Below are 24,688 nucleotides of genomic sequence, written 5' to 3' on the forward strand. Positions count from 1 at the left end.
GGTTGAAGAAGATCTGCGATCCCCACACCTTCGGGGACACTGGAGGAACATCGCCCAAGACCAACGAAGATGGTACACTCGGCGTTGAAGTAAAGTTACTTGGTAGGCAACAAGACATCAAGGTAGGATGTGTCAAGTCAGAATTTTCTCTACGCGTTTGCAACATTTGCAAGGAAAACAGCGGTGTTAGACTTTTTTCTCTTTATGGCAGCGAAATTGCGACAAGTCGTGGGGAATTGTTAATTGTTAATATCCTTAGAAAAATATTTGGTCAAATCGATTTCCTCGGCTTTCTTTCAAAATGACGAAAAACTTTCACCAGTAAACATATCTACCATTTTGAACAATTTATTAGCAGTACTTTAATATAGTTGTAGTTTTGTATAAATGCCTTCCGATAGGTTTGGAACTGTAATCCTCAAACACCGGAAAGTACAATGAATAGGTACAACAGAGTAATCACAAATAATAGTCATAAAGCACAAAAACACCAAGATAATATGTATATATTACAAATCCGTAGGTGCTGATAATCATCCGTATATCATCTGGTAACTCAGTTAGAGAATAGAGGTATAGATAGAGGGTTTATCGACTTTAAAAGTTTGGATAGAACCTAAAGAATAACCGAAAGTTTCACTTACTTGGGAATGGATAACAAAACAATAAAAATAATCCGATACACGTAAAAGAGGGGTGGAAATAAATTGCACTTTGCTTTTCTTGCACATTCTTGTCCTAGGTTCTAGAGCTGTGACCGCCTTCAGTGTGTCCTCTCGCTTGAAATATTTGTACCAATGTACGACGGTTGCATTCTGTTTCTCTGTAATTGAAAAAAAGCTCTGCTATGAAATGTTTGTACGTTCTGAAACATGCACAACCCCGGAAATAATTCGAAAAATTACCTTAGTTTTTCAGCAAACGCCACCGCTGCCTCTCGGAATGTGAATCCTTGTCCTTCTCTTCCACGAAAAAAACAATACATTTTCTTTAAATTAAAACACTAATATGTACACCACGTTCTAATAGTGCCAAGAAATCAAGCCCCGAGTTATGTAAAAACGCACGCACACCATTACAGCTAGATAGACAGCCGGAGGTTCATTTCCTTCGCTGCAGCCAGGCACTCATCCGGCTCACGACCAGCGGCCACAGGATAATCAGCGCGAGCAGCCGGGGCGAAATGTCCTCAAATGGCCACCAAGGTGGGAAAGTTTTCGCCGTCAAACGTTGCACCACCTGTTGCTGTTGGTGGGCATTGCGCAGACCAGCCACGGATTGTTCCACCACCGAAATCCGGTTGTTAACTTGCTGGACGCTGGCATTCAACCGCTCGATAGCACGCGTCAGCTGTGCAGTCACTTCCGCATTGACTGCACCACCGTTCATCGAAGCCGTCGTACCCATACTATAGTACAGATCCCGATCGCCCTGTGAGATCCGGCTGCGGGACATATGGGCGGAAGCGGTTTCGATCGGTCGGAACGTGGACTCAGTTTCCGAATCGTCCACCGTGTCGATGTATTCGTCATCGCTCAGGTCCGACTGGGCACCGTTCTGGTAGTGATAGCTGGTATAACCGTTTACGAGCGGAGCCGGTTTGACCACGGTTCCGTTGGTGTGGTGGTAACCATTGACCAGCGGCTGCTGTGCTGTGGCAGTGACTGTGGGAATCGGGGACAGAGAGGCCGGCGATGCTCGAGTCGGGCTAGTGTCACGCGATGCCAGCGGTGAGTTGGGTCGTGATCGCACCTTCTGGATGGCTTCCGGAGCCACCATTTCCAGGTCGCTGATACTGACGCCACTGTCCTGGTCGTTCGTGCTGTACTCCATGAAGTTGGCCACGTTCTCCGTGTAGGACATGGTTTCAACGATCTGTAGGAGAAAAAACAATTACGTTAAGGGTGTTAGTGTATTTTTCTTGCTTGACTTACTCTAAAGGAAGGGAAATGACTTTTTCAACCAGTTCTAAAATGACGCTCGATCTCCAACACAGAAGCGGGCCATCAACAAATAGATAGATGTACTCTCTGCGATGAAGGTGGCTACGCAGCAGCTCGACTTCCTCATTGCCTTTGCGTCCTCGAAGCCCAACATCAGCAAGGAGCTCAAGCAGGCCCTGCTGAGACTTCGAAAGTCAAGACCATGAGAAACGCATGGAAACTGCAGCAGCGACAGAACCCGTGAAGTCAAAGGTTCCGAAGTCTACCCAGACGAAGGCCTTCGCTTTCGCGGGTAGCCCGCGAATAAGGAGGATGACCCCCCTTAGACCATAGTTGAGCGGAAGAGGAAGAAAAAGAAACCGCTAGATGTTCAGGAGCGTAGAGACCTCAAACCTAGGAGGCGTAGGGGGTAGGGACCAAGCGCGAGAAGGGCGACGTGCTCGTCATTAATACCGAACGGTCTCAGTACTCGAATGTCTTGAAGGCCATGCGAAGCAACGGCAAGCTCGTGGATCTTTTTTTTTCTAAACCATGAGTGGTGGATCTGCTCAACAGACACCATAACAGAAAAGTCCGGGTAGTGTGGGGTTAAGGCCGTCTTCTACAACAAAAGTAAAAGCCAGGACTACTCTCTCCTCGACCTACTAAACACATTCACAAGGTCGCCAAAACCTTCGTCTCTCCGGAATTACCAAGAAGGCATTCCTTAGAGAGGGGCTAGTGCCCATCGCACCTTCAAGGTTAGCTACGTAGCCTGCAGCAACGAACAAGATAACTCACTTTGGAGAGTCCATCACGATAGCATGATGGTGCTTAGCCAGTTTTCCGAGTGGTCCTCACCATTCCTTTTGTCCTCGGAAGGCGGGCAGGGTCAACCCCACAACCACGCCCAACTATTTTGAAGGGTCCAGAACTGATGGTTACGTGCACCCAATCTGACCTGCTGAAGGCAAGAATATCACTACCGTTCAGGCCCTATATGCTCCATGAGAAGGTCCCTGACAGTAGAGATTCCACCTGCCGGGGACCCCTTTCCAACTGCGGGCTCGGATCCAACCCAGTAGACCGACGCCACGACAGCACCACGACCGGGACTTCCTCTCCGCGGCCACTTAATCGCAGTAAGGGTCGATTTCGACCGCAGGGCCCGGTATGACCTACGAAGCCTACTCGGAACCCCTGGACCACCTCTTGTACCGCATCTGAACTAGCCATTCTCCGAGTCCACGCGCCACCTCCTCTGTAGCTCCAAGACGATGTGGGTGATAACCGTTGAAACGGCATTCCAGCCGAACTCATCCCTACACATCCTCTGGACCAAATTGTCCGGAGTTGTGTCCTCCCCGCATGTGGCAACTTAGGTATTCCGCCGTTTCCTCTAAACCAGCACAAACCGGACATTTGGGAGAACCCGGATTACCGAACCGATGTAGATACTGTCGGAAACAACCATGGACTGAAAGGACCTGAGTGTTACTTCCCTTTGGCGCCTGTTAATTTAACTATCTACCCTTGGATCAACCTATGGGTCCACCTTTCTTTGATGGAACTGTCCCACGCGCTCGCAACTCTCAGGCACGCCAGCCTATAAGTGCTTTCCAGCTTACCACGGTAGCTTTCGGTACTTAGAGCCGTGCCCTACGCCGGGACGCCATACCTTAGTATATACGTAGCGACACCAGCCAGAAGCCTACGCACCGCAGAGCAGTTGATCATCATCCGGGACAGTTCCACTATAGCTGTGGAAGTTTTTTAACGGGCGTAATCAACGTGGCTACCGAAGGTCAGCTTATCGTCGATCATCACGCCCGAGTCATTGACGAAGTGCTTCGACGTGATAGTGCAATCGTCTACATTGATCACCGCTTGCTGCTCCGACTTCCGGTTGTTCACAATCGTCACCTCAGTTTTGTGGTGAGCCAACTCCAGTTTCATGGAGCTGATCCACTCGTCTACAACCGCGATCAAGTGGGCAGCAGTCAATTCCACTTCTTCGATCGATTCACCGTAAACCTCCAACGTAATGTCGTTAGCGAAGCTGACGATCGCCACTCCCACCGGAAACTTTAACCTCAACACCTCGTCGTACATAACATTCCATAAAACTGGGCCCAGGATGGAACCTTGCGGGACTCCTGAGGTTATGTGAAAACACTTCCGACCCACCTCTGTGTCGTAAACTAGTACTCGATTCTGGAAGTAACTTTCTAGAATCTTGTACGGGTACCTGGGTATCCCCAGACGCAGCAGCGCATCGGCAATAGCCGGCCAACTGACGCCTTTGACTGACGGCCAACTGACGCGTTCCTTACATCCAGAGTCACTACTGCACAGAAACGAATTCCCCTCCTCTTAGGTTCGATTGCTTTCTCGGCGGTTTTTGTAACCGACAAGATAGCGTCTACGGTGGACCTCCCTATCCGGAAGCCGTACTGGTTATTCGAAAGACCATTTTCGCCCTCGGTGAACCACAACATTCTATTGAGGATGATCTTTTCGAGCATCTTCCCCGCCATGTCTATCAAGCATATTGGTCTATATGCTGACGGGTCTCCGGATGGTTTCCCCGCCTTTGGCAATTGTACCAGGCTCTGCCTGTTCTTCTGGGAAAACTCCTTCGTCCAGGTATTTCTGCGTAGCAGACTTGAACATCTCGAGAGCCTCTGCAATAGCTACTTTTAAGGCCAGGTTCGGAACTCCGTCCGGACGTGGGGCCTTACCTACGCTAAGGGACTTTGCTGTCCCCGCAAGTTCCACATCGGTGATCCTCTTCTCATCGCCAGCCCCAGTCCCCGGCTATCCCATACTGTAGCGAACCACCAGGTGATCGCTGTGAGTGTAGCTACCGTCTACTCTCCAATTGGCTTCTTTAGCGGGTTTTAGATAATTGCATATTCAGAATCTGCATGCAAAACTGAGCCGAAATCCGAATTTTCATGAATTTTGGTGCCCGGGAATCTATTTAAAAATCAGTTTGTAGTTTGTATGGGAGCGATTTGTCGAATCACCCCTCGTCGCATTTTGTACTGGATAGAGCTGTCAAGCAGTTGGCCAGCTGTCAAAAGGTGATTTCGAAAAATCTCTTCGAAATCGATTTGAGGTACCAAAATGAAGTTCTACAAATCTAAAAAAATCATGGTGGCTCAGAAAAAGGTGCTCTTTCGTATAAAATCAAAAAATCGATACATTTTTCTTAATTAAAAAACCCAATTCGAACTACTCATTGAGCCAGGACTTCAAAAATTAACGTCAATAATCGACTCCGCACCGTTCCGACTAAAGGTACTCCTGGTATCGACATTAGCCAGGTAGACGTCACCCGCTATTAGCACCGGCCTTCGCCCTGTTAGCACGGTCATCATACAGTCCAGCATCTGCGTGAACTGCTCGATCGGCCACCACGGAGGCACATAACAGTTACAGAAGCAGACCTCGTTTACTCTGGCGACCACGAAGCCCTCATAGGTAGTAGACACCAACTTCTGGACGGGATATTTACCCGTCGTCCATATCGCTCCCATTTTTCTGAACCCTTCCACGACCCAATTGCCGTTGCCGGCGGGTACTCGGTATGGGTCCGCTATGATGGCGGTACCGTCCCCGCCAGAGGCGTCTCGTGACCCGTAAAGCTGACTGTGCACTTGAAAAGTTTTCACATGGAAACAGCAGGAACCTGAACTCCGCTAGACAAGCGATTCTATCGACGATTTCGTCGAGAAAACTGCCTTATTGTTTCAATTGATGAAACAGAGGGTTTTCTACCGCCATCAGTTTAAGCCTCTTTAGTCTTTGCTCGCTGATTGTAACTGAAGATAGGTTCTTATTCTTTTGAGATGGAAAAGCTCCTTCCAACGGCATCAGTTGTAGACGTAAGTGTTATTATCAGAGGAATAAGCAGATACGTTTCTGAGAAGACGTCTTCCAAATTGTTCTTAGTAAGTACCTTAGCTATCTCTGCGACTTTTTTCGTGTAAAACAATTATGGGTCACTCTGTAACTATTACTAGTCAGTCTGTTCTCTATGCTATTCACATACAACTTAAATTAAATTGATCCATGTGAGTAACCCATGATAATGCTATGACTGTAGTCGAAATATGCGTATCTGTTTAAGGGCCCCAAGGGTAAGCATTAGAGGGCGGAATTAAAAGTACAAATCTGAGTACACTCAATCGAAGAGGGTATTCTACTTAGATGATTCGATATGCGGGACAAGCTTTTCCTCAATCGACCGCCTGGCAAACGAATTGCCGGAGTAGATTGTCTACCATATCGCGCTCCATTTTCCTTTGAATGTTGCTAGAAAATGAAACCATACGCGACGTGCAACTAGTAGTGAATGAAAATGCCACCCATTCAGGTCCACCCAAAGGCATGCACGCATGCCAAAAGAGTGGATGGGCGGCCTCCGTTGAATGGTACAAGTTCTCTCGCTATGCTCTTTCGCCTCGCTTTCTTGCTGAAGCATAGTAGCTCAAATGCGACGTTGCCAAACTTAGCAGCTTCCCTGCGAGCGCAAGCTTGGTGTAAACAAACAATCTTTCCTTTCCTCCGCCACCGATGAGGCCCACGTCCATTGGAAGAAGTGCACAAAAATTTTACTAATACATTGCCAAAGCAGCACAGAACGGTCGAACACAAGTAAACACAGTTCTTGTATGCATATACAGCGCTCCCGTGTACTTCTGGAAGTGAACTGAGGCGAGAGATTTTTGGCGATGCTGTCACATGGATGTTTCGCATGCTTCGGCGTGGAGTACTCTGGCAGCGGCAGGGTGGTGGCATAGTGAGATTAAGTTGGAAAATTTACTTGATTCCTATTGGATACGCACTAGTATTTCATAGTGGTTTGTTCACTTGAAGTTGTGAACATCAAAAGGATCGAATAAGTAGTTTATGTCGTTTGTAGCAAAATGTTGACATTATAGTGATTTATTTTAGTTGTTCATCAACTGTGTAGTGAACGCAGTGGACCTATGGACGAGACGCCACTGCGTCCCCCAGTTAGAAACCGCCTGACAAAGCAGTTGCTAAGCTGCGTCACAGTAGTTCAGGTTCAGCTGCGTTACCTGCACTGTGATTTCCTTGCAGCGCATCTTGGACCACTTGTTGGGTGCCTGTTGTTCACGGATTTTCCCGTACAAATCAGACAAATGGCTGGACTCGTGCATCCTTGTGGCATTCTGCGCCGTATCTCCTACACAGTTCGCTTCTGTCAGTGCCTTAACAGTCCCATGACTTGAGTTCTGATTCCAGACACCTGAGCCAAACCTCCGGTGGCTCGTGAAAGGTTAGATGACATACGTACCACTTATTTACGATCCCTTCCGTAGCCGAACGGCTACCTGCACGTCGCACTGTTGCTGCAGTGTCGTGACGAGCGTTTCCGCTTCGCTGACCTCGTCTAGGTTCTTCACCTTCAGAGTCGCCTTTGCTGTAAGATCCCTCGCCTCAACCTCTTCGCCAAAGACTTCTTCAGCCAGATTTTTTAGGGGCGTTCTTGCGTTCCTTTATCGCGCTTGAGCTCTAGGATCATTTCATCCGTATGAGTCTGATACTGCGCTCCCAGATCCACGAGCTTGGCGTCGCTTCGCATCGCCTTCAAGACGTCCGAACACTTGGACTGTTCGGTATTGATGACGAGCGCGTCGCCTTTCTCGCGAAGGCCTCCGTCTGGGTAGACCTCGCGTAGCCTTCACTTTCGTCGGTTCCGCCGCTGCTGCAGTTTTCACGAGTCTTACGTGATCCTGCTTGGCATCGTCCATCGATTTACTATCTCGCAACAGGACCGTTTCAAGGTCCTTGTTGGACTTCGTGGACGCTAAGTCGATGATCTTGCCAAACTGCTGCTCAGCCACCTCAATCGCGGATGGAGTTGCGGCTGCTAAAGCTGCGTTCAGGACCGAAATAGAGACCTGCTATTGGGGTCTCTATTAAAGTGTCAATACGAGCCTGTGGGTGATGTATACACGGTCGTGATGGCCAAAACAAAAGGATCATCGAGGGACTCTTTCCGCTCCATGATCAAAATCCTTGGCCTCTTTTCGTAGGATCGCTGGGGACTGGGACTAGCGATGAGAGGAAGGTCACCGATGAGGAACTTGTGGGGATTGCAAAATCCTTTTACGAAGGTAACACCTCAGGCCCGGATGGAGTTGCAAACATGGTTTTTAACAGTTATTGCAGAGGTTCCTTGGATGTTCAGATCTGCTATGCAGAAAGACATGAAGATGGTCTCTCGGGCAACCAGTTCGGTTTTCGGAAGGGGAGGTCAACCATAGACGTTATCTTGTCGGTTACAAAGACCTCCGAGCTCTCCACCGTAAGAGAAAGGGCATTCGCTATTGTGCAGTAGTGACTCTGGATGGAGTCCTCATCCCCACACAACCTGAGCCTCACGCTCGGGTGTCTGTTGGACAGATGAGCCTTCCATTGCTTAGAGAAGAAAAAAAGACAAAATACATGACCGAGGGTAGAGACAGAGGCAGGTCTAATATTGTTAGTGCTGAGGTAGTTATTGACGTAAGCAGCTCAGGATCAGTAACTTGAAAACTCAAACCAAATTTTCTTCAGGTAGCCTTGCGGTCACGATGCTCAAAGAAGGTAGATCGAAAAGTTTTCGGCAATTCTCGGTGGGATACAAGAAAATAGTGTGTGGCGCAGACGCATGAATCACGAGTTGTATCATTGCATACTTGAACCTCAATATAGTTAAACGAATAAAATACGGCAGACTTCAGTGCACTGGATACGTAATGCAAATATCGGAAGAAAAATTCAAAGCATTTTTCAAATACATACCTTTTTCAACTCATCGACGTATTTCTGCATAGCCACTTCTTTTGGCATTTCACCCAACCGATTCCACGCATCCCATTTGGCCCTGGAAAAAAAAGTTCGCAAAATCGATTATACACAGTCTAATAAAGATGCTCAACAGCTCATGTAGCATTGCATACCTGCTGACAACATCCCAGAAAGCCGGCCTTCGTTCGCAGCACTTTCCTTTGGTCGCTTGTTTGAAAAGCGAGTAGAAAGTTAATAGCATATCATTGCTCGGCTGATATGGACCTATTTGGGAAGACAAAAGATACAAAATAGAACGAGATTAATAAATGAAGTAACTTCAATCAATCACGAAGAAAGGAATAACATTAATCGATTTTTCCCGGTTATTCTGACTTAATTAATTGCATGCCACCTCATAAAAAACGTTGGTTTTTTATCCCGATACAGGTGTTGCTGCTGGTGAGCAAGGTCATACCGTGACAGTAATGATGATGACGTTTGAAAACCATTTGGTACAAAGCATCTTATATCTACCTACCGGCAAACCGGCTGTTGCCTCTACGCTATTCATCGTGCATTATTTAGACATATTTGCAATATACATAAGCAAACCACTGCACACTGCCTGGTGTAGAAAGAGGCGTGGAGGCATTGGATCGCGGAGGGAGACGCGTAGTTTTAATAGCGGCCAATTACTTGCCGGCCACCGTCATCTACCTTGCCGACCGTACGACACCTGTAACGATCCTCAATAATTCACGTATGAAGTGTATAAAGCGTTTGGACTTGATACGAAACGTGTGCAGTAAAGAGAAAAAATGCACCAATGCGAGTGCCGTGCTAGTAAACACATGGGCGTGTCAAGGTTTCACTACCCAGGTAAACACTAAGCGATGCAATAAACATCTATGCACAGTAAAGGCTGGGTAACAAAATAATACAGACCCTATTCAGGCCATTAGCCTCTTACCAGCAGCTGTTATTTCTACCTTCTCTTGGAATCAGCAGACCACTACTGGGTAATAGTCAAACTGTGCCCAGAAGTCTCCGTCATCCACATTGTACCATACCAAAAACAGCCCCTGTACGACCTAGAGCGATTGAAGAAGTCGAAGGAACGACTAGGAATGCATGGAGATTTAGGAGGAGAAGAACGAAGTGCATGCGGAAATGCTGCAGCGTGGTACGCGGTAGAACGTGAAACGTTACAAACAGAAGCGAAAGAACGCTACCTCACATAATCTGAGTTTGGGGTCCGTAATTCAGTGGGAAGGAGAGGGGGGCAGTGTCTGAGAAAGTGAGACACTTCTTTATGTATTTATTACGTTTTAGACATACGAAAATGCGCAAAAGGGGGTAGGACCTGAAATTCCTAAAAAAAAAAATGATGGACGTCAATAAGCACATTTTACCAGAAGCTCACCTCATCCCCAAAGGCTTCGTGCCGCGAGCAGAGATAAGAACGGGTGCATCTAGACGAATCAACGTGAAGTGACCGAAAAGTGGAAGCATCACTTCGACAAACACCATAATGGCCAAATGGAACTCTGGCACGGATAATCACGGCAGCGCTGCAGCGGAAGAAATGATTATGACAGGATGACGGATGATGGGAATCAACCAACCAACTCCCTCGCTGAGTGAAGTTTAGAATGCTTTAGTATGATAGCTACACAGCTCTATAAAGCAGCTGACAAGGATGGTATTGCAGCGAAACTCATCAAGATTGGTCCTAAATTGTAAAAATCTGGGAAATGGAGCAGCTATCAAAGGAGTGTGAGGAAGAAATAAGTTAGAATGTTAGAATTTTTGAGCGATTGCCATTCTAAATGCCTACAAACTGTTATGCCAGATCATCTTCCGTCGTCTACCACGGGGCCGGAACATAACGTCCGAGGCCATAATGTCCCGATCGTACTCTCCACGGAATGAGCACAATTTGCATTCATCGTGTGGAGAGCCGCCTTCATTGCTCTCTTACGGCTTCAATATGCGTTTGCGACCCTTACTGTATTCGGCGAACTTTTAGATAAAACAGCAAGGTAAAAGCCCTCTATACACTGTTTTTTGTTTGCAGGCTTCTGAGCTGAGATAATAGCAAGTGAGTGTATCTGAGTACAAGTGAGTGTTTTCATTCCTGTAAGAGCTAGAAGAAACTTTTTTTTAGATGTTAAGCTCAAATTGAAGAGTTTCATTGACGGTCGCTCGTCAACGGACGGGACCTTAATCATGCGGCAAATCCTCCAGAAATGCCGCGAATACCAGGTCCCAAAGCACCTCCTGCTCATCGCCTTCAAGGCGGTGTACGACAACATCGACCGTACAGAGCTGTGAAAAATCATGGACGAAAACGGCTTCTCTGGGAAGCTCACTGAACTGATCAAAGTGACAATGTGTAAAAAACTTCGTAGGGATTTGGGCGATCTGTCGAGTTCGTTCAAATCTCGCCGGGACTCTTATGCCTGCTGTTCTACAGCTGTCGATTTTCGCGAAATCCTGCTAAGTGACTGTTTTGTGGAAGTGTTTGTGGTTCGGTGAACGTCTGCGACTATCAGTTGCGGAACTCCTTCAGGCCGTCCGAAGGAGTTCCGCAACATCAAAAAAGGTTCACTGACGGCTCGCTCTCGACGCTGGGTGTTGGAATTGGGATAGCTGGGGAAAACCTTGTGATCAGCCTTAGCCTCCCGGAACAATGTTCAGTGCAGTCTTGCGAATAATCGCGACCATCACGAGACAATCACTTGAACCGCTTTCTGGAGTCACCCTTCCCAAGGTTATACGAACCAGCTAGCATGTCACGCCTGGAATGACAAACATGTTATGGATTCCACCCTTCGCAGCTTTGCAGCGATAGCAGTTGCTGAGTATGCTTCAGGCGGGTTGCTAGAGAATCAATCTCTCTGAGCAAAGATGCATAACGGGCGAAGTGAGAGCGTTTGCCGTAGCCAGGGCGAACTGCGTGGTGCGCTCAATGTGTGCGTTTAAACTGAGCTATGCAAAACGAATAGGATTTATGACGTAGTACCGTGCTTGTGATAATACACATGCATAGTTTTACATGCTGTTGCGCGTGCATCTGCTTGAGGCGACGAAGAGAGTCATGACACTCACATGAGCCGTATCCAAGTCAGGATGATTGTAGCAAAACAAGGGTGACCGGGTGACTATGATGGGATTCTGTCTTTTCTGGTGTTAGCGACTGTAGAGAGAGCGAATCAGAAACCGCAGAGACAGGGTGATACAAGTTTGGTGTTTATCAGCTTTTTTGTGACTTGTACGCTGATGCTTCGCGACACTGGTTCAGTGTTCTCCGCCGAGGCGGCGGCCATCCTCCACGCTGCAACTAAACCTGCGGACCGGCCTCTCGTGATTATCACAGACTTGGCTAGTTGCATCTCAACTCTGCAATCAAATACCCCCGTCATCATTGGATTCAAGCCACCATCAAACAAGCCCCACCAGGAAACACCTATTTGTGGATCCCAGAACACTGTGGTGTACCTGGGAATGAAATGGCGGACCATTTGGCAGGTTCCGGGTATTCTGGCTCTCGCTATAAAACAACTGTTCCTTTGCTGGACTTAAAACGCTGGGTCATCTCATCTATTCAAGACGCCTGGATGAGCGAATGGGCTCACTACCGTGGGACCTATTTGCGGAAAATTAAGCAGAGCACCAACGCCTGGGTGGACTTGAAATCTAAAAAAGAACAAATTCTCATCTCACGACTACGAACAGGACACACCAGGGCTTCCCACAACCTGGGAGGGATACCTTTCCACAGAACTTGCGATATCTGTGGGATAAACAACTCGGTCGAGCATATCTGCATCTGTCCAGCCTATGAAGGACCCCGGCAGTTTAATGGGATCCCCGGAAGTATTCGCGATGCCCTCAGAGATGACTCATCAGAACTTGCCGCACGTCATCATTAAGGATGCAGGCCTTTATTTTAAAATATAGCACATTCACTTCTTGCCATGTTCAACTTTTAGTAATAGTTAATCGTGATTCCTTAGGCACTATGTGATACTTTCCGATCGGTTCCTGTTTACAAAATTCGTGTTTTTTGCCCGCTCTGGATTTTAATTTAGCCTTGACAAGTGCACCGCGGCACTTCAAAAATTCTGCATTCACTTCAAACGTCTTGCCTGCTGATGTAAAATCGATCAAATGAATCGATCAAATCAAGCCCACGGTTAAAATATCGGCGTTCAAGCGGACGAGACATAAATTTTCATGATTTAGGCCAAATTTAAAAAGGAATCCATCAAAACCCTACCAGGCATTCGCGAAGAATGATGTATCAAATGTCTCGGTGGAAATATCATAACGTTTTTCTCAAGAATTTGTCATGTATTTCTAAAGCACCAAACATACTACAAGGAGTGTGTCTTGAGCACCTTCACTAAAATTTCTTAGAAGCAACCAGTCCAAGGTTGTGCTTCGACTTCAGTTCATAGAATCTTAACTTATTCTGTGGTATAATTGGTTGAAGCGCCGGACTTGCGATACAGAGTCCTGGGTTCGAATCCCACAAAAACAAGTTGTATTTTTTCACAAATTTATCTCTCAATTTGTCAACTAAACGAACTTCTCCGATGTTCTTATTTGGAATGCGTCCAAAAACATGTCACCAATGTTGCAGAAATTTCACACTGATTCTGCTCAAGACCTCGCTCTGCATTCCAAAGGAATTTGTCCGAAAACTTCCAGAAATATCCCCAACAAGAAAATTTTCAACCCCTGAGCAAATGTGTCACTCGTATTAAGCACCAACAAGTAACGAAAACAAAAAGCAAGTCAGTGTCATGATCACATCTGCGGGGGGTAAACTTTTCAGGAACGAGTGTATGCACTTGGGAATAAGGTTTTGAAAAATACGACAGCCTTGAAATTGTACTACCGTCGTTGGGGGTGCCAATGGGTCAGAGGGCGAGATTGGGTCAAAACGTCATCTGAAATATCTCATCAAATATTGCGAATATCGAATCAAACATTTTATGGTGTCATCCTCGTAGTTGCCAGCAGTTCCTGTCGTAAAAATAGGTTTCTAGAGCAATTAGTTGATTTTTGATAAATCATCAAGGCCTTTTTAAAATGAAACTTTTAAGGCTTGATGAAACATATCACTTTAAGGTGGATTGATACTTTTTTGAATCTCAAACTCATATACATAACATAATACATTATCGGTGTGTAGTATCAATCTTGACCAGAACTTTATTACCTTGCTTTGTTGACAATGCGGAACTAATTCGATTCCTTTGGCCCATTCTCACCCCCTCGAAGGAGTGAGAATGTGGAGCGGACCTGATGTGATGGTTAGAATACTTGACTATTACTCCGAGGACCTGTGATCGGATTTCACTCCCGACCAGAGTATCTGAAAACTCATGTATACATGAATGAGACAGTGTGCCATGCGCTGGTCTAAAATGCGTCTCAAGAAAATTTGTGAGATTTGAGATCATAGCATGCTCATCAAAAATTTTGTGTACGTTCCTCAATGAGACGTCTCGTGAGACTCGTCTCATTGAGCTGTTCGTCAGTTAAAACGAATTGAACCGGAATTGTTTTAGTGACCCAGATTAGATCTTACGAACTTGACCCTAGCCTAGAATTAAGGCAGATATAGCGGGACCGATAAATATCCGGGGATTCGATTCATATCCACGAGCGGTAACGTCGGCGGTGGGTATAAGCGAGCGGTACGGATTTTGACGTAACTGGGGGGAAAATCGAAGCGGTTCTGTACCCCTCCTCACTCTTTCGCAGATCGTTGGATGGCGTCAATGAGTTGCTGTCCTCACGATTGGTATTGGTGTTTGGGTTTTTTTTTTGGGCGTATTGGTTTTGGTTGTATCGATTGAGAAGGCATTATCACTAACCAAAAATGTAGCCCACATCGTATATCACCTTCTTCAGAAGTGGAGCGGACCTGGTGTGATGGTTAGAACACTTGACTATCACGCCGAGGACCTGGGATCGAATCCCACTCCCGACAAACTCGCAAAATGCGAGTTCTTCCTTCGGAAGGGAAATAAAAGCGTGGGTCCCGAGATGAACTAGCCTAGGGCTAAAAATCTCGTTAATACAGATAAAAAAAACCTTCTTCAGAAGCTATGAAAGGTAAACAAATCCGGCGCACTACACATTCAACTTGCCTTGACCCCTATTTTTCGTCACCGCTGGGAGTTGTGATTACTTCATTAGTCTCAGAGGACGCATAAATACTATTCTCGTTTCTAGTCGCTCCAGACTCTACTTTACAAAGCGATGATGCTTTTTGTAAAGTGGAAATAGAAGGAACCTTAGTAGAAACTTCCGTTTTCGCCGATTGATAATCTTCGGATTGATGAAAGTTGGGGGACAATTTCCTTCCAATTCAAATGACCCTTCATTGCTCTCCGTTGGTCAAACAAAACACGCCCAAAAAATCACCAATCGGAAGCACATGAACTGACCTTACGAGTATCAACAGTAGGGGAGACTGGGGAGACTTGATCCCTTTTTCTTAATTTGCCTGTAACCTAAAGAAAAATACAAAACTAGATCCATTTTTTCGTACAGAATAGCAGGTAAACATCTATTGCAAGTTTATACAAAACAAAAGGACTTTAAATTATTGTTAAAGTTTTCAAAACTGTGTTTTTATGGAGGCATGTCTTATGATGTATTTTTCAAAAATGGGTCAAAATTGATCCCCTTTTGAGCACATGATTAATTTAAAGGAAAAATAACTCTAGAAGCTTCCTTTTCATTTTCTTTTCAAGTTTTCTTGCATTTTTGATGCATATGGTGTATTTGAAATTATAAATTTCTTTAAATTGTTAAGGATATGCCGTATCTTGAAAATGGGGAGACTTGATCCCCCTTTCCATGGTTTGTACTAAAATAATAATTATCTGACACGTTTAATCATTGAATATACTAGAATTCCGTGTAAATAGAGGCTTCCAAATTGAATTTTATTTTTCACATGTATAATGTGTGTGTAATCCTCGAGGGATCAAGTCTCCCCATGTCACTGTTGTATACACTAAGCTACATTAATTGAAACATTTATATAACAGCCTTATTTGAATAAATATGTTTGATAGTACTTTATTTATACTATGTGCTGTGAAATTTTGACACGATTTGGTTCAATTTTCACAAAGTTATTGAGATTCTTCGGAATCACCTAAAAGATTTCTGAAAGACTGAAAACAAACCATCAGCCATTAAAAAATAATGCAATACACAATTAAAATCAATTGCAGCCAAAACATTGTCGTCTGTCCAGATTTCGTTTTGGAAAAAATATGCTGGAAGAAAACTGTTTTTGATTCCGACAAAATATGGGGGGAACAAGTCTCCCCAGGGATCAAGTCTCCTCAGTCTCCCCTACTCTTACGCAGTCTCCCAAAAGATTATGGATGTTAGACATGCTCACATCACTTGGAAAGAAGTCCGTTCCAGGATTGTTCCTGTTATCACTTTTCTCGTCGTAAACAACCTCCGGGTGCATTCCATCTGCCCCAACATACTCAATGAGTATTACTCATGACCCAAACCCCCTCCGTCCTCGGAAAACGTCTACTAAATCCCAGTTGAACATTATCTGTAAATGTAATCCTAGTGAAGGATTCGAGAGTGTATAAAGTCAGTCCTGTACCTGGAGCTTGGCTCATTGAGACGTCTCATTGAGACTCGCAATGCTAATGTGATGTGCACCAACATTACGAGTCTCATGCTCAAAGGATTTTCATGTGCTCACAGCCAACTTGTCTCAATCTCGTATTGAGAATTGTGCGTACAGATACTCTGCTCCCGACAAACTCGCAAAATGTTACTTCGGAAGGGAAGTAAAGCGTGGGTCCCGAGATGAACTAACCTATGGCTAAAAATCTCGTTAATACAGTAGGAGGCAATCAGTGAAGTACTAGATTGAAAGTAGTGAGCTGGATTTTTGTATGGTGAGATGATCAATTCTCCATTTCTGCAATGAAATGGTGCAAACAGCGTAGGTTATATGATTTCTTACCTAATTTGATGCTGTTTGAGCAAAAGTTTGGGTTACTGCGTTGTTAAAATTGCAAGAAATAAATAATACAACAACACAGTTATCCAAAGTTTTGCTCAACCAGCATCAAATTAGGCAAGAAATCATATAACCCACGCTGTTTGCACCATTTCATTGCAGAAATGGAGGATTGATCATCTCACCATATAAAAATTCAGCTCACTACTTTCAATCTAGTACTTCACTGATTGCCTCCTGTTAAAAAAGGAGTGAGAATGGGTCAATTTTAATACACTTGTACTTTTAAGGGAAATTGACGAACTCTAAATATTTTTTCATCATTTGGGCATGCATTACCAAAGATCATATTCCAGTGATCAAAGGATTTCTTCATGCAAAGAAGCAAAAGTTATTGAACAATGAGTATGGAAGTATGCATTTTTTACCCATCATCAGCCCCAACGAATTTACATAATGACCAGGTGCACTGCATAAAGATTCATTCATAAAAAGTGCATCGCGAACCTAAAGGTCTGAAACCCCCTGTGCTAGCAGAAGGAACTCTGCGGCGAACTTAACATACGGAAGGTGACGAAAGAAAGGAACTGGGCATGGTATATTGTGAAAATGCCGGAAAAGAACCCTGGAAAACTAGTGCTCGTAAGAGGTCCGGACAGCACCAGAAGACCTGTAGGACAGTGTGCGAGGTAGACGGATCAGCTGGAAAGAGATCTGAGCGTTGGGCGTGACCGGGGTTGGAGATTGACAGCCACTAACCGTCTATGTACTATGGTGTAATGTTGTGGATTCAGTATTAGCTTAAATTTGATGAAAAAAAATGAAAATGAATGTAGAGAGAAGGGTGGAAGTATATAAAAAAAACAATATGTCGATTTTAGCGTTAAGTAATAAATAGATGCTGCCGGTGTTTATCGAACACTACAAGGAACGGCACTGTTGTTTTGCGGATGACATGGATATTATTGCTAGAACATTTGGAACGGTGGCAGAACAGTACACCCGCCTGAAACGTAAAGCAGCAAAGGTCGGACTGGTGTTGAATGCGGGTAGGACAAAGTACATGCTGGTAGGTTGGACTGAGCGAGACAAGACAAGCCTTGGCAGCAATGTTACGATAGACGGGGATAATTTCGAGGTGGTAGAAGAATTCGTCTACCTCGGTTCCTTGCTAACGGCTGACAATAACGTGAGCCGTGAAATACGAAGGCGCATCATCAGTGGAAGTCGTGCCTACTATGGGCTCCAGAAGAAACTGCGGTTAAAAAAGATTCACCCTCGCACCAAATGTACCATGTACAAGACGTTAATAAGACCGGTGGTTCTCTACGGACACGAGACATGGACGATACTCGAGGAGGACTTGCAAGCATTCGGAGTTTTCGAGCGACGCGTGCTAAGGACGATCTTCGGCGGCGTGCAGGAGAACGGTGTGTGGCGTAGAAGGATGAACCACGAGCTCGCTGCACTTTACGGCGAACCCAGCATCCAGAAGGTGGTCAACGGAAGGATACGGTGGGCAGGGCATGTTGCAAGAATGCCGGACAACAACCCTGCAAAGCTGGTGTTTGCAACTGATCCGGTTGACACAAGAAGGCGTGGAGCGCAGAGAGCACGATGGGCGGACCAGGTGGAGCGTGACTTGGCGAGCATCGGGCGCGACCGAGGATGGAGAGCGGCAGCCACGAACCGTGTATTATGGAGAAATATTGTTGATTCAGTTTTATCTTGAATTTGATGTAATAGTAAATAAATGATGAAAAATGAAGATCAAGTTTCAAGAAGACAAAATCATGAAAAGTTTTGCGGGAGTACATTGGACTGGTGCGAAAAACTCAAGTGCGTTGAAGTTATCGCAAAAAGTTTTTTTTCTTCAAGCAGCTGGTGTATCAGGAGTGATCATCGGCATGGCACCGGAAGTATCAGCTAAACGAGTCAAGTTGGAGAAGGATCGTAAAGCCACCTCGGCTGTTTCACGAAGCGAAGGGCGCCACGGAAGTTATCACCGGAGTGGTTCCGGTAGCAGAGGCCGATAAAGCCAAGCTCGAGACAAAGGGGGAAGTAAGACTCATGAAGGCTAGGTTCATCAAAAGAAATGCTTGATAACAAGAAGATTTCCTAAGAACGCTCAATAGTTCATAGAAAATCTGCTAATATTAATAACCTTATTTGTACACGTACACCTAACTAGCAAGAACAAGAGACCGAGCCACGCTGCTGGCTCGCTTTTATTAATAATTAGTGCATACCTTCAGTAGGTCGGCTCCAGAGGCACGTTCTCCTCCATTTGGGAAATTTGTGCCATAAATACCTTGCACATTCCTATGCCTAACACCTGATTGGTGCACCGCGTGGCGTGATACCGCCACGTTGCACGCCAATCGTTCCTATTGGCTAATCCACCTATCAGAGTTTCCTGACTCATAAATAGTCGAAACTTCATTGCATTCGGTTGATTGAATCCGAAGATATAACAGCTCAAAGTTAGCTATCGGCTAATTATACCATTTTCTAGACTCTTCATAACTTTGTGCAGAATAGGCCGATCTTTTCCAAATTTTGACCACTGCTACACAACTAATTGATCTACTTACGGTAAAAATTTGAGAATATTTGATGCATTTTTCGAAAAGTTACAGCTAGTTGAACATTCTTAGGAAAGCGCAAATTTCGCCTGTCCCGATCATTTTGTCTATTCCCTGCATTTTCCCTATCGTCAGATGTTTCAACGTATTTACAAACCTTGTTTTTGAATTAGGGGCCGTCCATTAATTACGAAAGGGTTTATGGGGAGAGGGGGGGGGGGGGGGGTTGAAAAAACTTACGGACCATACAAAAGTTTTTGGGCTCTCATACAAAAAATCTTACAAGGGGGGTGGGGGTGTCCAAAAATCGTAAAAAAAAATCCCTTACTTAATAAATGGACAGCCCCTTACCGTCTTACCCCGCTGGTTCGACACGTTACGACATCCGGTTGCTTTCATAAGTCATGATTATACTAAGCCAAGCGCTCTGTGCTTCATATGAGCAATAACAACACCACAAGTCACCTCCTGACAACGCTTCTGAACGTTCAACCACAGTAACGTTCAACCTAACACTGAGAACACATCCAAAGTCAGTCAACCAACACTCTTCACGTGAATATTCAATATAGCCCCAGCCAAGGTTCGTACCACGACACCGTCCAGAGGCCAATTGAGTCCTTCATTATTCCATGAGAATATTAAAAACCTCAACGCAGCCGGTCCGGTGTCAAGTGAGTGCTTGTGCAGCTATGGAGTCTTGAACACATCACTCGCCAAGGTGTCTTAAGGTGCGTCTTTGGATGGGCGGGCAGACACTTGAAAAGTCATCTCCAAATCGAACAGAGGGCACTAAAGAAAAAAAAAATGCGGAGATAACAGCGGACGTGACGGCTTCTGACTTGAGCAAAAAAAAAAATGTACAGGTTTCAATAACAAGCAAATTCACTGTGTTTATCTGCATCATTCAGCAATGAATTGCCTAACGATGCGATGGGGTACTTATTGCAATCAAAAATTGTAAAAATAGAAGCGTCATCTGAACGGCAAGTTTTTAGCGTAGCCGTAGCGTGCGTGCTTTGGTTGATCGATGCAATAGTCAAGCAGCTAGAGCTAGGCTAGGCTGATGTATAGCGCCAGCAGCGATGCATCACGTACGTAACAGCTGACGGCATAATTATATGCTGAGTACTCTCACTCATATGTAGGGTCTTGTACCATTTGGGCAGGTGTACCTAGTTTGGGCACTTGTCGCTATAACTTAGTCAATTTCAAACCGATTGATTTGAGTTTTTGTATAGAATTAGATACTGTGCGTGCCTATCTCTATACAAAAATTCAAATCAATCCGTTTGAAATTGACTTAGTTATAGCGGGAAGTGCCCAAAATAGGTACACCTGCCCAAATAGTACAAGACCCTATGTATACGAAGACCAGCGTCCATCGTCCAACGCCGATTATACTTTCAACGTTTGATAGCACCCACCTATCGCGGGATAGCCACTTACAATAATAAAATCAGATTAATAGACTTGATGGCTGGGGATCACCTATTTAATCAAGTTATTTGATTAAATTTTTAGTTATTTATGAGTCCTTGTTTTAACTGAAGTTGAAATATAGGGTGTGAGACCATTTGAACAGAAAATCCTATTTTGGGAATTTTCCGCAGTTTTCAATCAATTTAATATAAACTAACTTGAATTTTCTACACGAGTAATCGTATCTCATGTCAGCATACAAAACAGTGTTGATTACGATTGAATTCTACTCGTACTTACCATAGTCAAGTGTCTACATATGGATCTCTGGTGAAGTTCATGTGAATGCAATGCACTCGTTGTGTTTGATTGAACGCACACGGTGTTCTATTTACCGTTATTATAAAATAAAAAATACCATCAAAACCTGAAACGCCATTCTCTTTATTTATCTATCCTACACCTCTGGACAAATTTTTAAAATCATCGTTGGATGAATTTTTGAGTTACGCCCTTTTAAAGGGACTAACCTCTAAAAAATCCAGTTTTCTATAGAATAACACCACATTTCATAACAGAATCATGAATTAAAGGCATCAATAACTGAAATTATCATGAACAATATTGAAATTTGGTAGTATGCATCCATACACTCAGGAAAATTGCCTCATACTTAATGGCAAATATCCATGTGCCAAACCACATCCAAAGTATATGCAACCAATACCCGCTTACGCAGGCAAATTAACACATGAATAGTATGTGCTTCAAATTGTATGAGTCGCTGCTGTATGGTGCCTCATCATAAGTATGAGTCGCACTAATGAAAAACATTTGTTTACCCCAATTGCAAAAATCCATGTCCCGGACACATAGAAGGAATGAAGATTTTTTTCCCAGTGTATGAGTATCGGTGGTGTACATTTTGTATCAAAGTTTGTTATTACGTCAATATACGGTAGAAGCTCTTAGGGCCTATAGAAAGTAAACATAGCATTGGTGTAACAAATTCAATTAAAGTATATTGTATTGTGATTCCATATGCCAAAGATGTTCATATTACTCTCCGTCAAGGCGATAGTATTCACATGCTCAGCACCAACATTTTAAAAGGACGTAACTGGTCTTCAACACAATTTCTTCTCCCATAGTAGATCGAATCTCATCTTTCCAGGACACCAACAACCACTATCGGAAAGAATTGCATTTCTTCCGTCCAGTAGTAATTGTACATTGCATCGGAGAGATAAAGGTTCGGCAAGCAGTTTCGCCATTTCGAAATGTTAGCACTGATGTATTAAGAGCGTACACTCTCTATACAGCAAATCTGCCTTAAAAACACTAGTCAAAACTTGTCAAAAACATGTAATATGAGCAACCACAAATTAGACAAAAAGAAATATGTCTGTGTGCCACATACCTTAAGTTATAAGAATAGAACTTCAAAATATCGAAAGGCCAAAAGACAAAAAGTCGCAACAGGCAACAAATAATCAAACATAATATTCTGGGTGAAAATTCTTTCTTCTTTTAAAATATGTAGGTAAGACCTTTTGTCCCTACTAATTTAACTTTTCTATTCTATTGTCTTTCATTTTTATTTCATTCCTGGAGCAACATTTGAAAAGGGCCCAACAGATTTTGTGCCTTTTTTCGAAATCGCTTCGAGGGCCTAACAGCAGCCCGCCCACGCAAATGAACACCATTATCCGAAAGATCGATGTTTGCTCTATCTGAAAACTGTCTTAGTTTGTGTGAATAAGTTCATGGGGGCTCAGGAGTGACGTGTGAAGTCATTGTTTACCAATGCTTGTATGCCCTTTTCAAAAGTTGCTCCAGATTTGTACGATTTATCTTTTCAGCTTCAGCATTTCAGAAGGGCGTAACTGGTTGATAATACGGCTCCTTCTTCTATGGATGTAGATTGCATGTCATCCCTCTAATGTAAGCCAACGAAAGAGGAACATTCTTTTTGTCTAGAAGTGCCACGCCACAGCTTTTAAAAAAAGGTGTTGTTTTGGAAAGCAGTTACGCGTTCTTGAAATGCTGAGGCTGAGAAGACAAAACGTAGAAATGCAAAAAAAGTAAGACAATATTGTGCGTTTCACCGTAGATTATCGCATAAAAATGTTCAAATTCGCTAATTAGCGTCACCAGTACATCATATCGTGTTCGTGTCTTTTACCATAAATGCGGAAACTAGCTAATGATTGACCGCGCAGAAGACACCGAAACGATTAAGTGTAACGCATATCTATTTACATTTTTGCATAACTTTGCGCGATAATTTGCTCGATATAGTAGGTCGAAAAAAATAAAACTATGGCATTTTATGTGTGATTATTTGAAGCCTGATTCGACTTTTTATCTTTTGGCCTTTCAATGTTTTGGTTTTCTATATTTTTAACTTAAGCCGTTTGGCACACAGACGTATTTCTTTTTGTTTAATTAGTGGTTGCCCGTATTTGACTAGTATTTTTGAAGCAAATTTTCTGTTCAGAGAATGTACGCTCTTCATATATCGGTGCTAACATTTCAAAATGGCGAAACTGCTTGCCGAAACCAAACCTTTATCTCTCCGTTACAATGTACAACACTACTGGACGGAGGAAATGCAATTCTTTCCGATAGTGATTGTTGGTGTCCTGGGAAAGATGAGATACGATCTACAGCTATGGGAGAAGATATTGTTTTAAAGATCAGTTACGTCCTTTTGAAATGTTGGTGCTGATATGCATGTGAATACTATCGCTATGACTGACAGTAATATGCACATCTTTTGGCATATGGAATCACAATACAATATACTTTAACTGAATTTGTTACACCAATGTTATGTTTGCTTTCTATAGGCCCTAAGAACTTGTACCGTATATTGACGTAATGACAAATTTTGATATAAAATGCACTCCACCGATATTCATATGGATGCATACTACAAAATTTCAATATTGTTCATGATAATTTCTGTTATTGATGCCTTTAATTCATGATTCTGTGATGAAATGTGGTGTTATTCTATAGAAAACTCGATTTTTTAGAGGTTAGGCCCTTTAAAAGGCCGTAACTCAAAAATTCGCCCAACGATGATTTTAAAAATTTGTCCAGAGGTGTAGGATAGATAAAGAGAATGGCGTTTCAGGTTTTGATGGTATATTTTATTTTATAATAACGGTAAATGGAACACCGTGACGCATTCATTGTGTTTCTATACAAACGACTAAACGACCCTGAACTTCGGAAGACGAACCATACACTTTTCAGTTTCGTGAGAACAACGCATTATAAGCGTGTGGATGGAAGAATGTGAACCCCGACACAATCAAGTAAATGTTCTTCAAGTGCTCTGTTTATATGAGCGCGAGCAATTTTGTTAATAATAATGAGGTACCTACAGTGCGCTGCCCGCACAGATTGGTTGATAAATGTTTTAGTTTACTTCTTCTATCTCTATCAATGGATACCTAACTCATAACACATGTCAGATTTTAACGGCTGATTGCCAAGTTTTCGGGTCTAACTTTAACCCTTTGAAGCCGAAATTTTTCCAAGCGTTATTCTGGAGTTTGTTTCATTACACAAAGCTGCGATTTGTAATCTATCATGTCCAGTAAGTCTTTTGAAAGGTTAATTGGCAATATCAGATCAGTCGAGATATCCTTGATCATCCAAACTGTTCTTGAGTTTAGATCCTAAAGCCTTCGGGTGTAACGGTAACTTCTTTCATTATACAAAGCTACGATTTGTAATCTATCATGTCCAGTAAGTCTTCCGAAAATTCAATAGACAGCATCAGATCATTCGGGATATCCTAGGTCATCCAAACTGTTCTTGAGTTTAGATCCTAAAGTCTACGGGTGTAACGATAACTTCTTTCATTAAAAGCTACGATTTGTAATCTATCATGTCCAGCAAGTCTTCTG

The 24,688-nt window shown here is 43.8% G+C and overlaps 1 protein-coding gene across 2 annotated transcripts in view; it reads right to left on the reverse strand.

Moving 5' to 3' along the window:
* Positions 1–322: 322 nt before the first annotated feature.
* LOC109425251 (acyl-CoA-binding domain-containing protein 5) overlaps positions 323–24,688 on the reverse strand; it is a 36,783-nt gene continuing 12,417 nt past the window's right edge. The window contains exons 2-5 of one of the 2 annotated variants that reach the window (XM_019700501.3): positions 8,903–9,014; positions 8,745–8,826; positions 906–1,875; positions 323–823 (exon numbers count right to left, since the gene is read on the reverse strand). In XM_019700501.3, coding sequence (XP_019556046.3) covers positions 1,102–1,875; positions 8,745–8,826; positions 8,903–9,014 — 968 coding nt within the window. In that variant the 3' untranslated portion in view covers positions 323–823; positions 906–1,101. Of the gene's footprint in view, positions 843–905; positions 1,876–8,744; positions 8,827–8,902; positions 9,015–24,688 lie in introns of both variants that reach the window. The other variant, XM_019700500.3, reaches the window with a different exon arrangement.

Source organism: Aedes albopictus, chromosome 1 (assembly GCF_035046485.1).
Source record: "Aedes albopictus strain Foshan chromosome 1, AalbF5, whole genome shotgun sequence".
In the NCBI taxonomy this organism is placed as follows: Eukaryota; Metazoa; Arthropoda; class Insecta; order Diptera; family Culicidae; genus Aedes; species Aedes albopictus.